The 15570-nt window shown below is 43.5% G+C and overlaps 1 protein-coding gene across 1 annotated transcript in view; it reads left to right on the forward strand.

The window, feature by feature from the left end:
- The window catches only part of SORCS2 (sortilin related VPS10 domain containing receptor 2), a 122763-nt gene that overhangs the window by 22490 nt on the left and 84703 nt on the right, over positions 1 to 15570 (forward strand). Inside the window, exon 3 of the mRNA XM_083448573.1 lies at positions 12317 to 12416. Coding sequence (XP_083304699.1) covers positions 12317 to 12416 — 100 coding nt within the window. The remainder of the gene's footprint in view (positions 1 to 12316; positions 12417 to 15570) is intronic.

A 15570-nucleotide genomic window follows, 5' to 3' on the forward strand; every position in this document is an offset into this window, starting at 1 on the left:
GAAAATCCGCCCCCGCCCCTTCCTTCCTAGCTGGTGTGAGTTGGCAGGGCCTAGGGAGCGGCAGTTTATCTTCCACATAATTCCAGCACCACCACCACGACCGTAGGATTCCTCTGTCCATAAATAATTGTGAAGGTAAAATATGTATCTGAGTGAAGGAAGGAGGCCGTTAAGGCACCATAGATGAAGAGTTAAGACCTCAGTTAGCAATAACTTTCCACTCATTTCTGGCTTATCATAAATATAAAACCAGTTTCATTTCTTGGCAACTTTGGACTTTCAGGGTGGCTAATAGAGCAAAGTTGTAACACCTCCTTTTGTGGCATCTTTGAGTAGCTTCTCCAAGAGAAATTATACAGGACCATTCTCTACATGTTCTCTATTAGTGATCTCATCAAAACTTACAGCTTTCAATATTGGACATACACTGTTGATATCTAGCTCTTAAGCCCTGCCTCATAACTTTCTCCCTCTTTCCAGTTGTGTAACTTCACCTGCCTGCTTGCTATTTCTTACAGGATCTAAAGGTGTGAACACATCCAGAGATTACATGCCAGGGTGGCTATCTAAAGAACTTTTAACTGAGTTAAGATTAAAAAAGGATGTGTACAAAAAATGGAAAAGGGGGGAAACCACCAAAGAGGAATTCAAACAAATAGCCAGCACGTGTAGACACAAAGTCAGAAAAGCTAAAGCACAGAATGAACTCAGGCTTGCTAGAGAGGTTAAAAGCAACAAAAAAGGCTTTTATGGGTATGTTCGTAGCAAAAGGAAGAACAAAGAAACAGTGGGGTCACTCAGAGGAGAAGATGGTGAAATGCAAACAGGGGACACAGAAAGGGCTGAACTCCTCAATGCCTTCTTTGCCTCAGTCTTCTCCCATAAAGAAAACAATGCCCAACCTGAAGAATTTGGAGCAAACGATTCAGCAGAGGAAACACAGCCCAGAATAACTAAGGAGATAGTACAAGAATACTTGGCTAGTTTAGATGTATTCAAGTCTCCAGGGCCAGATGAACTGCATCCAAGAGTATTAAAAGAACTGGCAGATGTGATCTCAGAACCACTGGCAGTCATCTTTGAGAATTCCTGGAGAACAGGCGAAGTCCCGGCAGACTGGAGGAGGGCAAATGTTGTCCCTATTTCCAAAAAGGGGAAAAGAGAGGACCCAAATAATTACTGCCCAGTCAGTCTGACATCAATACCAGGGAAGATTCTGGAGCAGATCATTAAGCAAACAGTCTGTGAGCACCTAGAAAGGAATGCTGTGATCACCAATAGTCAGCATGGATTTCTGAAAAATGAGTCATGTCAGACTAACCTGATCTCATTTTTTGACAGAATTACAAGCCTGGTAGATGAAGGGAACACAGTGGATGTAGCCTACCTTGATTTCAGCAAGGCATTTGACAAGGTGCCCCATGATATTCTTGTAAAGAAGCTGGTAAAATGCAGTCTTGACTATGCTACCACTCAGTGGATTTGTAACTGGCTGACTGACCGGACCCAAAGGGTGCTCATCAATGGTTCCTCTTCATCCTGGAGAAGAGTGACTAGTGGGGTGCCACAGGGTTCTGTCTTGGGCCCGGTCTTATTCAACATCTTTATCAACGACTTGGATGATGGACTCAAGGGCATCCTGATTAAATTTGCAGATGACACCAAACTGGGAGGGGTGGCTAACACCCCATAGGACAGGATCACACTTCAAAACGACCTTGACAGATTAGAGAACTGGGCCAAAACAAACAAGATGAACTTTAACAGGGAGAAATGTAAAGTATTGCACTTGGGCAAAAAAAATGAGAGGCACAAATACAAGATGGGTGACACCTGGCTTGAGAGCAGTACATGTGAAAAGGATCTAGGAGTCTTGGTTGACCACAAACTTGACATGAGCCAACAGTGTGACGTGGCAGCTAAAAAAGCCAATGCAATTCTGGGCTGCATCAATAGGAGTATAGCATCTAGATCAAGGGAAGTAATAGTGCCACTGTATTCTGCTCTGGTCAGACCTCACCTGGAGTACTGTGTCCAAGTCTGGGCACCACAGTTCAAGAAGGACACTGACAAACTAGAACGTGTCCAGAGGAGGGCAACCAGAATGGTCAAAGGCCTGGAAACGATGCCTTATGAGGAACGGCTAAGGGAGCTGGGCATGTTTATCCTGGAGAAGAGGAGGTTAAGGGGGTGATATGATAGCCATGTTCAAATATATAAAAGGATGTCACATAGAGGAGGGAGAAAGGTTGTTTTCTGCTGCTCCAGAGAAGCGGACACGGAGCAATGGATCCAAACTACAAGAAAGAGATTCCACCTAAACATTAGGAAGAACTTCCTGACAGTAAGAGCTCTCCGACAGTGGAATTTGCTGCCAAGGAGTGTGGTGGAATCTCCTTCTTTGGAGGTCTTTAAGCAGAGGCTTGACAACCATATGTCAGGAGTGCTCTGATGGTGTTTCCTGCTTGGCAGGGGGTTGGACTTGATGGCCCTTGCGGTCTCTTCCAACTCTATGTTTCTATGATTCTATGGTTCTACATTTGCACTGCTTGTTGCTCTATGGCATTGCTGAGCCCGAGTTAAGTGATCAGCCAATATGCCTAGAATTTTTTTCTCTGTTGAGCCCCTAGCCAGCAACAAAAAATGTGCTATTTTCTCTGCGTACATCTTATATTACTGAATTTAATTAGTATTATTCCACAAATTTGAGATCAACCAATTCATCCTGTGCAATTTCCTAATAATCTGTATTAAAAATGGCTTGGGATTGCTGTCATCTAATGGTTAGATTCTAACCAAAACATTTCTCCTCAGCCCCCAGGCTTCTGTAAAATATGCAAATATTTAATAAAGTGGGCCCCATCACTGATTACATCCACTGCTTTCTTTTCTTCAACTGTACTGTTTGCTTTTAAGCAAACCCCTATCTAGTCCCTTTAATACACATTTGACATGCCTCTTTTAAAGCAGAAATAATAGTTTCTTACGTCATATGTAACCAAATGTTCTGTGAAATTTTAAACTGATTCAATCTGCTGAATTTAATTTTATCTGGAAAACCATCTACCTTCTAAAAAAAGGATATCAGATTAGCTTTAGTAGCCCCTGTAATGCCTTGCAGCTGTTTCCCTTCTCTGTCTCTGGCCCTGATTCAGAATTGCTAACAAGTAAAAAGGCAGAAGAAATCCAGCCTCAGCAACATAGAGGGCAGGATCTAGTGTACTTTAAGCAGGGATCCCCTCCTGCAACAGGACTCCTCATTCCTCTCCCCCCCCCACAGTAAATCCCATGTGCCCCCCCATCTGGATGGGGACCCTATGGATCAGATTTTGGGGTTGCATGAAAGGGTGGGGAAATGCAACCAGATTCACAATTTCTCCCGTGTCTAGAAGTAGTCCCAGTCGTTCCTGCATTGATGGATGGAGGGAACGTCTCTCCTTTGTCTGAGTGGCAGCAGGGGAGTTGGGCATCTTCCGCACAGTCTCCTGGATCTGACTTTCACTATGCAGTACCAGCAAACTTTATGGGAAGAGGAAATGCTTTGTTTTTGGCCTATCTCCCTTCTCAGTCAAATCTAACGTGGGTTGGCATAGTGCAGATGCACACACCTTAAGTACTGAAATGATTAAAACTGTTGAGCATTTAAAGTACATCCACAGGTTCTTTCATCTTCACCTGGCCTTTTGAACGCATTCACCCCATTTGATCTCTTTCTTACTATTTCTCCTACACGACCTTTAAGTGGCTTTTTACTCAGTCAGGGTGTTATGCTAATGCAACAACTACATTGGCCAGAATAGTAATTTCGTATCACAAATATTTCACTCTTGATTTTTCTTTCATATTAAGCAGCAAAGAGAAATCCTGTGGATAAATACACTTAAAGATTATTACTTATCCAATTTGGCATGGGACCTGTGCTTCCTATGCAAATTGCTTATAATTATTGCACTGTTGATTGAAAGAAGTTCAACATGTTTTTCTGTATATACAGTATCACCTACCTCTATAATTGTTTTAGCTTCTCAACATTGGTCCTGTTGAAATCAAATATTTCAGTTACTCTTCTAATTCCAGCCGCCTACCCACCTAAATTTTGCTAGAAAATAGTGATGTCCCTCTCTTCCATTTTTAGAATATAATTGAGACTGTGTTGTTAAGAACAATTTGATTCTTCACTAGTCTTCCAATCTGGGTTGGGAGAGGAGCAAAGTTGCTCCAATAACTCTCCCTCCTGATCACCCTTTTTACTACTACTACTACTAATGTATTATTTATTGTTTATACCCCACCTATCTGGCTGATATACAGTGGTACCTCGGGATGCGAACGGGATCCGTTCCAAAGCCCTGTTCGCATCCTGAATGGAATGTAAGATGTGACGGTGCCACTTCCGCGCATGCGCGTGACGTCATTTTGAGCGTCTGTGCATGCGGAAGCGGCAAAACCCAGAAGTAACGTGCTCCATTACTTCCAGGTTGCCACGGAGCGCAACCCGAAAGCTCTCAACCTGAAGCACATTCAACCCGAGGTATGACTGTATCGGTAGCACCATGTATACAGAACCAAACACCATCCATGGCATTCAGTTATATACATTTAAACATATATATTCAAATCTGAATTGAGTAAAACAGGGCTAGGAACAGCCTGCAGTTACTTGGATTATTAATATCAATCCAAGGCACTGCTACATCTTTTCAGACGCAGGAATAACCTGTGGGAGTCATGCAGTAGCTCTGCAGTTTAATAAGAGAAACAGCCCATAGATTATCACTATTTTGGGGCCTGTCAAAAGACGACATTGTCTTATCCCCCCACCCACTCTCTCTAGCTGTGGAAAACTGAGGGCAGCATTCTTGCATTTATTTTATTACCTAATAGAGGATGTAGATCTTCAGACACAAGACAGCTGTGGTATTGTGCCTAATTTGTCTGGGAAAAAATTATGTTGAAGTTGGGGAACTGAGAGTTAACCACACTGTTTCCCGCCCCGCCCCCCTAGGCCTGACCCGGTGGTGGAGTTGCTGCAGCCAGGCGCAAGGCGCACCGTGGCTGAAGAGGGTGGAGGGCAGCATTGCCACCCATTCTCCTGACCCAAGGGCAGAGCTGCTGCAGCCAGGCACAAGCACCACAGCCAAAGCACAGCTCCTTCTTGTGTGGAGGTGCTGCTGTGGAGGTGCCTGTTTGTGCCCCCTCACAAAATTGCGCCCTGGGACATGGCCCTCATGTTCCCCCCCACTAAGCCTCTGATGCCTTGCCCATCGGATCATTTTTTTATTAAAGGGCGGGTGAATGTTGAACAATGTTGCTCTCAGGGAGCACTCAACAGTTTTTCAATCAGTGGGGATGTCTTTTGAAGATTGTTCAGAAACAGCACTGGATTCAGAATATAACAATTGTTAACTGGAACTGACCTTTGAAGACACATAATGCCTGTTTTCAAAGAACTCTGACTGTTAGTTTTCTGGGCCAAGTTCAAAGTTTTTTGAGTTTGAACATCCACAGTGACTTGGATCAGGGCGCCTTACAGATCTGCTCTTGAATATACTGCCATGTGTATTACGATGGTCCCATGTGCAGGAGGCAGTCTTCCTGCTGTCTTCTGAAAGTGAGCTGGGAACCCACCTCTTGGTGCTTGCCCCCTTATTGTGGAATTCATGCCTTAAAGAGCTGCTCTCAATATGTGGTTGCTTAGGTAGACATTTGCATCTGGATCTGCTTCTAGATGTTGACTTTGATTTCTAAGAATTTTAGCTGGCTCCGAGTTTTGTTTTTATTTCAGTGTTCCTTTTAAAATTATTTTAAGACCACTTTGAGCATTTCTAGTTACTAAGTTAGATAAAAGTATTCAAATAAATACAAAAATAAATTCAGAAATGTTCCAGATTTTACTTTTTCTATGCCTGTAGCTTCAGGTGCACCACAATTTTGCTTTCAAATCATTCAGCTATTCATTAGTTGCTTGTCCCCTCCCGCTGCCCCCACCCCAAAAAGTGGCCTGTTGTTTTGCAGGCAGGCTTTTCAAATGCCTTCACTGTTTTCAGTATCCAAGAATAAAGCTCAAGGTTGCACAACAGGAAGGGCAAAGGAGGAAGACTTGATGTGATTCAAACTGTGCGGGAAGAAATTAAAGCTCAACTGCTTTGAAAGATGGATGCCTCTCAGTAGGAACTGAAAGAAGAATTACATGTAAGAACAGAAAATTGAGATGGGTTGCTAGGAAACTGATAAATGAACTGGAAGATAGGTTGAGAGGAAAAATAGAACAACAGATGGAACCTGTCTTTAGTGTCACATAGACTGACAGTCATTCTCATGTAGCTGAAGGAGTATGAAGTGTCGCAACTAAGCAATGTGATTGTGAATTACCTCCTTCCCTACTGCTCTACATGCTGTCTAATTATATAATACATTGCTATTATTGCTGTTTATAAATAAACAAAAATAGAAAATGAAGCTATTGCCATTTCCGACTGAATTAGGGTAGCAAGACATAATTAGATCCCTTTATCTAGAATCCAAAGTCTCCAAGTTTAGAGCAGTCAGCAAGACTGCTTTGATTACAGATGACACTGTTCTACTCTCACTCTTCAATTCTGGAGAGAGTGCTTGGGGTGACTGTGTCAAAAACCCAGTGATCCCCACTGTTACATAATGGAAAGGGCTTCAACAGGGTCCTCTCCCCTATGTGCTGGAAAGCCCCCAAGAGCATTCAGGAATCCATTGGATTCCATTAGTCTCTGAAAGTGACCCATCTGGATTGGTGGTGGTGCTTGGCCACGTAGATTTTTCTTACAGCTTTGACATTATTATTTTTTACTATTAAGTGGTTTATAAATGCTTTTATGAAGAAATAAGGAACCAGGAGAAACCAGGAGGGGGAAAAGTTCACATGCAAATGCATGTGCTTTAAATGTATGTCTGTGCAGCTTATATTAAAGGACTCAGATGGGAGCAAGTTTTTCTGTTGGAACAGGGACTTGTACCTGCACTGGACTCCGAGTTGTAACTGTGTGTCCTGTATCCTCTATTAGGCTCACGGTGCCAATGGGCATGACTGATTTCTTTGGTTCACTAGAACCCTCCTTATGTGGTTTTATGACACTTGCTAGTATCTCTCAGGCTGCTGGAAAAGCCTGCTGTCTCTTATCCAACACTGTAATCAGAAGCAGGCAAACTTACTTGTCAGTAATTCATTTTATTGCTCAGCAACCAGGGAGTCAACATCCATCACATCCATCAGATAAGCAGGTCAGTTGCAGAAGCTAAATTCTGTCCTCTCTCTCCCTTATTTATACCTCCCTCCTTGCATTTTTTGCTGTGACTCAGCTTTTCTTAATTGTTCTAGCCTTTTCACGACACCTCATTCCTGTGCTGAAAGAGGGAGGAGAAGAAGCTGAATCAGGACTGTATTGTGAAGCAGGAAACCCAGCTCCTTCTCCATCTCTCTCAGCGTCTGTGGCCACCTCAAGCCTCTCCCCTTCGCCCTCACTCTCTGATGATGATGATTTCTCCCTGTCCCACCACGCTGAACCTGGTTCAAAGTCCCCTTCCCCCTCAGGTGTCTCCTGAACCACTGGCTGCCACTGCTCTTCCTCATCCAGCCAGTCCCTGACAGTGTGTCTCTCCAATCATAAAAAAATCTGGAAAAAGAAACCATAGTTAAAGGGCTAAAGTAGTACAGTGGTGCCCCGCAAGACGAATGCCTCGCAAGACGGAAAACCTGCAAGACGAAAGGGTTTTCCGTTTGCAGAGGCACTTCGCAGGACGAATTTCCCTATGGGCTTGCTTCGCAAGACGAAAAATGACGAAAAAAATTGAATTTTTTCTTGCTCCAAAACCCCTTATTTTGAATTGCTAAGCTGCTAAAAGCATTTTAGCAGCAAAACCGCTAATCCCCCACCCCTTAAAAAGCCGTTTTTAGCCCTTAAATCGCCAACAGCGCTAATAGCGCTACTCCGTCAATGGGCTTGCTTCGCAAGACGAAAAAACCGCAAGACGAAAAGACCCGCGGAACGGATTCTTTTCGTCTTGCGAGGCACCACTGTAATAGTTACACAGAGGAGGAATCATGTTAATGCCTTCATTGGGGGGGGTAGAGATTATGTTCTTATTGATACAAACGTATCTAGAGGTCAGTCTCCTAAAAAATCAGAGGCAGAGAGCAATTTTTATGTTCTCAAACATCACCTCTTACACAGTGGCACCTTGGGTTAAAAACACCTTGGGTTACAAACACTTCGGGTTATAGACTCCGCTAACCTGGAAGTAGTACCTCGGGTTGAGAACTTTGCCCCAGAAATCGCGCCACAGCGGGAGGCCCCATTAGCAAAAGCACACCTCAGGTTAAGAACGGTTTCGGATTAAGAACGGATCTCTGGAACGAATTCAGTTCGTCATCAGAGGTACCACTGTACAGTACACTGCTAATCTATTCACGTGAGCAGAAAATAACCAAGCAAACAGTTACCACAATTGCAGCAATCTTTCCTATGACAGTTACACAACTGCAACACACTGCCATCATTCTTAAATCACTTGGAGATACTTGGATTCTTTTGACTAGCCAACCCTAACCGTCTCATAATGTGTGGATGCATGTAACCATCTTTCAGTGTCTGCTCTCATTGTCTTCTGTTAGTGGTCTGCCAGCATCTGCTTTCAGTTACCTATGTCAGTATTTTTGTTCTCTTCTCGACCTTAGGACTTAGTGTAACTTCCATGCTTGACTTATCTTCTAGCGTTAGTACACCATCGTCATAGCCTAGCTGCTTACATTCCATTCCTTCAGTATTCTTTCACTGTTATCAGTAGACAAGCTATGCACAGCTTCTACCTTTTCTGTTAGGCCAGGGGTGGGCAACCTGGTCCCTAACACCCACTAGTGGGTGTTTCAGGATTCTAGGTGGGTGGTAGGAGTTCTACGGCAGCCTCCAAGGATTATGAGACACGTGTTTGTTGAGGAGCCCGTGCCACTATCTCAAGATGCAGAGGCATCCTTGATGTAGCTTCATTGTAATACTGTACACATTCACATCCCGATAGAGACAATACAGAGGAACGTACTCAGCTACCTGTGCTGCCGTTATGATATGGTATGGCATGCGTGCTTGAATTAGCAGAGCTCCTCAGTGTGCTAAAGTGTCTGGAGGCCACGCACACACAAATCAATTCCAAAAAAATATCTACAAAAGCCGCCTTGCAACAAAGTAGGAACATGAGCACTTGGAAACTTCTAGGATATAAGGGATATGAACATTGCCTTAAACAGCCACTTCTATTAAAAAGGCAACACATACAAATAGTATGCTGGTGTGCAACCTAAATAAAAAGCAACTGAAGATGATTTGCAATAAATGATTTCCACAAGAAGATATGCTTCGATATTCTGAGCAAATGAAATGGAAATGGCAAGAATCATTTTGGCTCAGTCCTATTGCCCATCAGCAGCGGACTGACTTTCTCTATGCGCTGGCCGATCTGAGCCTCTCACTGAGCATAAAGCCACCTCCTAGGGGCTGTGGGGCTTTGGCCCCCACAACAAAGTATTTTAGGCGGCTGGAACCCCACAAAGCTGATGGGCATTCCCATTCAAATTGTGTGTGCGCACTGCATCGTGTAATTGATTATGTAGGGCGGGGCTTACCTGGGCCCCCACAATATTTTATTCAAGTTTGCACCCCTGCCACTAAGCAGCATTTTGTGGGCATTGTACCATTAACGGTCTGATACTTTTCCTGTTCCATGCTCTGAGGCCTAAAAAACCCCCAGTAAGTGTGCGGGCGGACAAGTGAACTGACTAATTATACCAATTAGGATGCCCCTTGGTTTCTTTTGGTTACATGTGACTGAGGAGAACAGCAATCAATGTCATTTTGACTTAGCGTTTGGGAATATATAAGGAATCTGAAGGTGTTTTGAGAAGCTGTTGTAAAATGTACGTTAGGCATGCTGTCATGTCCAATTTTCCTTCACAAGTTCTAGTTTCTGTGCTGTTGAAAAATTGCTTAAAATTCTGTTATTGAATTCATTTATTTTTCACACCCTTTAACCACTAAGGAGAGCCAAGTGAGAAGCAATTGAATGGTTAGAAAAACAAAACAATCTAGTTTCCCCTTGCATGTCAAGGGCTGTGAAATGAACAGGTTATGCAGAATTTAAAATCTTCACAATCATAGATATTATAGATATTTCAGATGTTGATGTTAATGCATAATTATTTTTACAAGATTATTATTTCCATGGTGACTTTGCCGTCTTCCCCTGTGATCCTATTTATTAGATTTCTTACCTGCCCTTAACTGTAAGGTCCCGGGATGGGTTACACAAATGTAAAATACAATCATAAAACCAGATAAACTAGCTATAATTATAAAAAAGTAAAACTTTTACAGTCCGAACAGAACAGTATAAATTCAACAAAATAGGTATGTCCCACAAAATAAAATATTTTAACTGACAGAAACCAAGGTAAAGAGAGATGTTTTGACATTTGGTGAAGGCTCAATGTACCACTGTGGGGAGGGGGGGTTGCCACAGAGAAAGCTGAGGGTACGGAGGGCGGCAGAACTAGCATCAGTCTTAGCACCCAAGAGGGTCAGTAAGAATGGAGATTTATTTCAGATATTAAAATGCATTGAAACTTAGCATGGATTGTGCATATTTTGGTGTGCCTCACCTGGTGTCTTGTTCTTCGATCATGTAGATCATGTTCTCTCTTGTCCTTCCCCTTGAAGGGCCCCATTGAGGGCAGAACTCACCATTATTTGTACATCTACTATTGTTTCTATAGGCTGTTGTATTTTGAAAAGGTCAAGTCTAAGGCTAAAACTGGAAGGATACCTGTGTATTTTTTACTCTTGGAGGCAAAACCAAGTGTTCATTTTCTGATGGGTTCTTCCTACAATAGAAGGTCAATGTCTTCTGTTTCATAAATCTGGATGATGCAAAATGGTGTGAATTTATGTAAAGCTTATTTCATTCATATTGTTAAAAAAGTTGGGTAGCACCCCGCCCCCGCCAAGTGGTAGCAAGATTTCAGGGGGCTCCAGGCACTTGCCCAGGGGTTGTGCTCCTTTGGGGAACTGAAGATGCTGCTGGGACTTTGAAGAAACATGATTCAGTCACATATTTACAGCTTCAGTCTTCATTCAGGGAGTCCAGATCTTACGGCATGGTCCTTTTGAGAGGGGCTTGTTTCCCCACAGCAGTGCAACCATCGAGTCCAAGGCATTTTTCCCAGCCAGCCTGCTCAGCATAGGCACTGAGTTGCACCCAACACGTGAGTGGGGGCAGTGCATGATGTCACATGTGTGACCCCCCCCCCACCTAGCTGGGCTGACTCAGCCTGCCATCCCCCACCCGCCACCAGCCACCTTTTCGTCCTGCCCTATCCCTGGTGATCCTCAAAAGGAGGCAGCAAGGCCAAGCATCTTCATCCCGGTACGTCCTTTTGAGGATTGTTGTGGAATTTTGGTGAGCCCAGGCCCCCTTCTTGAAAATATGGGGGGCCCGGCTTGCATGCCCCCCATAGATGGCACCCCTAGCTCTCAGTCTTTGTTCTCTCCTCCTTCCCAGCACACCTTGCTAAAGACACTCTTTTCCTGTCATATCTCACATACCCCATCATCTCAGCAACCTCTGCCTGCCCAGGCCCCAAATTCCCCTTCGATGGGCCATCAACACCTTTGCCATGTTAATGCCTCTATCCCAGGTGAGGCCCTGGCTTGGGAAGCTTAGCCTGCATTTTTTCACTGGCCTGCAGTCTTCCCTTCCCTACAGGTATGCGGGTGGCTCTGTGGTGTAAACCACTGAGCCGCCGATCAGAAGGTTGGCGGTTCAAATCCCCACGGTGGGGTGAGCTCCCGTTGCTCAGTCCCAGCTCCTGCCAACCTAGCAATTCAAAAGCATGTCAGAGTGCAAGTAGATAAATAGGTACCACTCCAGCGGGAAGGTAAACAGCATTTCCATGCACTGCTCTGGTTTCACCAGAAGTGGCTTAGTCATGTTGGCCACATGACCCAGAAAAACTGTCTGCGGACGTTTCCGCAACCCCAGAGTCGTTCATGACTGGACTTAACTGTCAGGGGTCCTTTACCATTTATTAATTTCTAGGGTTTAGCCCCCTATCTATAACAATATGTTGTATTTCAGCAGTTGTATTCAGAATTGGGCAGTTACTTTACCTAAAATTTTTGTTTATAACAGTTTTCAAATGTATAATATGTGAGCTGTATATCAGCTCTATTTTGAAATGTAAAAATACTGGTTAATTACCACCATGCATTTAAAGTTCTGTTTTTCACCATACCAGGTCCTCAGATTTTGGAACATTATATACCAAGTTGAATCTACAGCCTGGAATTGCTACAGTCATTGAAAATTTCTACATCTGCCCCACTAACAAAAAAAAGGTAAGAGGCTACTCTTTACTATACAACTCAATAGGTCAGCTCAGGTCTTGACTATGCTACCACTCAGTGGATTTGTAACTGGCTGACTGACCGGACCCAAAGGGTGCTCATCAATGGTTCCTCTTCATCCTGGAGAAGAGTGACTAGTGGGGTGCCACAGGGTTCTGTCTTGGGCCCAGTCTTATTCAACATCTTTATCAACGACTTGGATGATGGACTCAAGGGCATCCTGATCAAATTTGCAGATGACACCAAACTGGGAGGGGTGGCTAACACCCCAGAGGACAGGATCACACTTCAAAACGACCTTGACAGATTAGAGAACTGGGCCAAAACAAACAAGATGAATTTTAACAGGGAGAAATGTAAAGTATTGCACTTGGGCAAAAAAAATGAGAGGCACAAATACAAGATGGGTGACACCTGGCTTGAGAGCAGTACATGTGAAAAGGATCTAGGAGTCTTGGTTGACCACAAACTTGACATGAGCCAACAGTGTGACACGGCAGCTAAAAAAGCCAATGCAATTCTGGGCTGCATCAATAGGAGTATAGCATCTAGATCAAGGGAAGTTATAGTGCCACTGTATTCTGCTCTGGTCAGACCTCACCTGGAGTACTGTGTCCAGTTCTGGGCACCACAGTTCAAGAAGGACACTGACAAACTGGAACGTGTCCAGAGGAGGGCAACCAAAATGGTCAAAGGCCTGGAAACGATGCCTTATGAGGAACGGCTAAGGGAGCTGGGCATGTTTAGCCTGGAGAAGAGGAGGTTAAGGGGGGATATGATAGCCATGTTCAAATATATAAAAGGATGTCACCTAGAGGAGGGAGAAAGGTTGTTTTCTGCTGCTCCAGAGAAGCGGACACGGAGCAATGGATCCAAACTACAAGAAAGAAGATTCCACCTAAACATTAGGAAGAACTTCCTGACAGTAAGAGCTGTTCGACAGTGGAATTTGCTGCCAAGGAGTGTGGTGGAGTCTCCTTCTTTGGAGGTCTTTAAGCAGAGGCTTGACAACCATATGTCAGGAGTGCTCTGATGGTGTTTCCTGCTTGGCAGGGGGTTGGACTCGATGGCCCTTGTGGTCTCTTCCAACTCTAGGATTCTATGATTCTAGGAAATGGCTGTCTTTACCTTCTACTTGGCTGAATTTAGCTCCTGCTGGATTATGCTATCCATGTTTAGCTCATAAAGGCGCAGCTGTAAAATAGGGATTAATGGACTCCTGTAGAACTCTGTATCAATACCTAAATATCATGTTTGAAGGATGCTAGCAATAAATAGTTTTAGTATTAACCATAGTTTGGTTTATTTAACCTTACTCTTTGAGATATTCATGTATCTAGCAAGTGACATAAAGGGTGGGAAGAAAGAACAGTAACATGCATGAAAAGGTAAAAATAGATAACCTTGCCTGCAGGATCATAAGGAAAGCTGGAAATGTGTGCTGACATGAGCAGGAAGTAACTATAATTTAACTGAAAACATTGTATGGAACAATTGAAGAAATCTCATCTTTGTTGCCTGAAATCTTGTGACCTTTTGTGGATGCGCACACAAACTTCCCATCTTTGCTCTTGGAACTCTGGAACAAGAGGCAATGCTAAATGTGAGTTTTAAATAACATAGCTGTGACTTCAAATGAACGTGGTGAGAAGGTAACAGTTTTAAGACCACTCAGGGTCCATTCAGACGTGGAGATAATTGCATTAGAGTTCCTGGTCACTTCTGTGCTGGTGTCTGATGTTCCTTTTACACGGCATTCCCAGTTGCATTATGCATGGAATTGTGGCTTTTTGAGTGAGACATTCATGCTACATTTAATTCACACCTGTGGGTCAGTTGCGACACAACAGCAGGCCTCATTCAGCATGTTGCCACCACTCCCCACCCTTTATGTCAATGTGTGCTTATGTTCCCCCATGATTCACCCATGAAAGCAGTGGGAAAGAACTGTATGCTGGGCATAGGAGCAAACTCCTAGGGGCTGAGGGGTTTTCAGGCCTGCCCCTCAAAAGTGGGTGGGCAATGCCATTCAAATGGTGTCTGTGCACCATGTCATGTGATCAGTTATGCAGGGCAGGGCTTACTCTCCCCCCCCCCAATATTTTTTTCAAGTTGGCACCCCAGATGCTGGGATTCCGCTCCCAATTTTTTCATCCCACAATTTTCCAGGTCAACAGAAATGAGTGCTAACCTTCTACTAGATTCCACTATTATTTCCAGAAGTAGCTTTTACATTGTGTGGAAGATCACACAAAATGTGAAAATGATCAAGTAAGGAAATTTTGGGGAAATGAAATAAAACACTGTCTGAATGCAGCTTGAATAATTCTAAGGAGTGTGTCATGTACAAGAGAAGGGGCTTTAAAAAAGAGGAACAGACAAATAGAAATTGTATTGTCATCCAGACTAAGAGCTGTTCTCCAGTTGTTGCTTCTAATATCCCGGGATTTGATGGATGCTCTGTAGGAAAGATCTTCAAGTGGGAGAGGTTGTGGCCATCAGAATTAAAGGGTTGTGAAACAGTATTTTCATTGTTTTTGTTAAGATGACTGATTTATGGTTTATAAATCATATACAAAGCTGTTTTTTCAGTGTCCTGGATGTGTTGTTCATGGTGTCTGTGTTCAGTCATGTATGTAACATTAGATTTTCAGGTGATGCTTTGCTTTATGAAATGGGCTTTATCAGTTGTCCTGCTTTAAAGGTAACCATTTTCCTATGGGAGGTCCAAGTGATACAACAACTCAGTTGTTGATTGGTGGTTTTATTTCAGCACTCAGCTGTAAATTTAATAGATTTTGAGGTTGGCAGAAAGCAATTATGGAGGCTTGCTGATTGCTTTTGCATGGTGTTGTGAATTGGCTGCCAATCGGGTTGGAGGAATATAGTAAATGCCCAGTGTTCAGGGTATATCCCCAGTGTACAAGGTGGGCATCTGTGGTCTATATTTTCCAGTGCATGTGGAATGGAGTGGACCTGAGTTTTCTGGTTCACACATTGAATTCCCCTGAATTTATTCCAGCCTGTGACATTTTGTATTTCCATTCTTTTGATACTAATGAGCTGTAAAAACACCAAGTTCTCTCAGTTTAGTTAGCTTTGAAGCTGACAAAACCTCTGAAATCTTCACTTCTTGCTCTGAGCT

The sequence above is a fragment of the Podarcis tiliguerta genome, assembly GCF_965153285.1.
Source record: "Podarcis tiliguerta genome assembly, chromosome: 7".
Classification (NCBI taxonomy): Eukaryota; Metazoa; Chordata; class Lepidosauria; order Squamata; family Lacertidae; genus Podarcis; species Podarcis tiliguerta.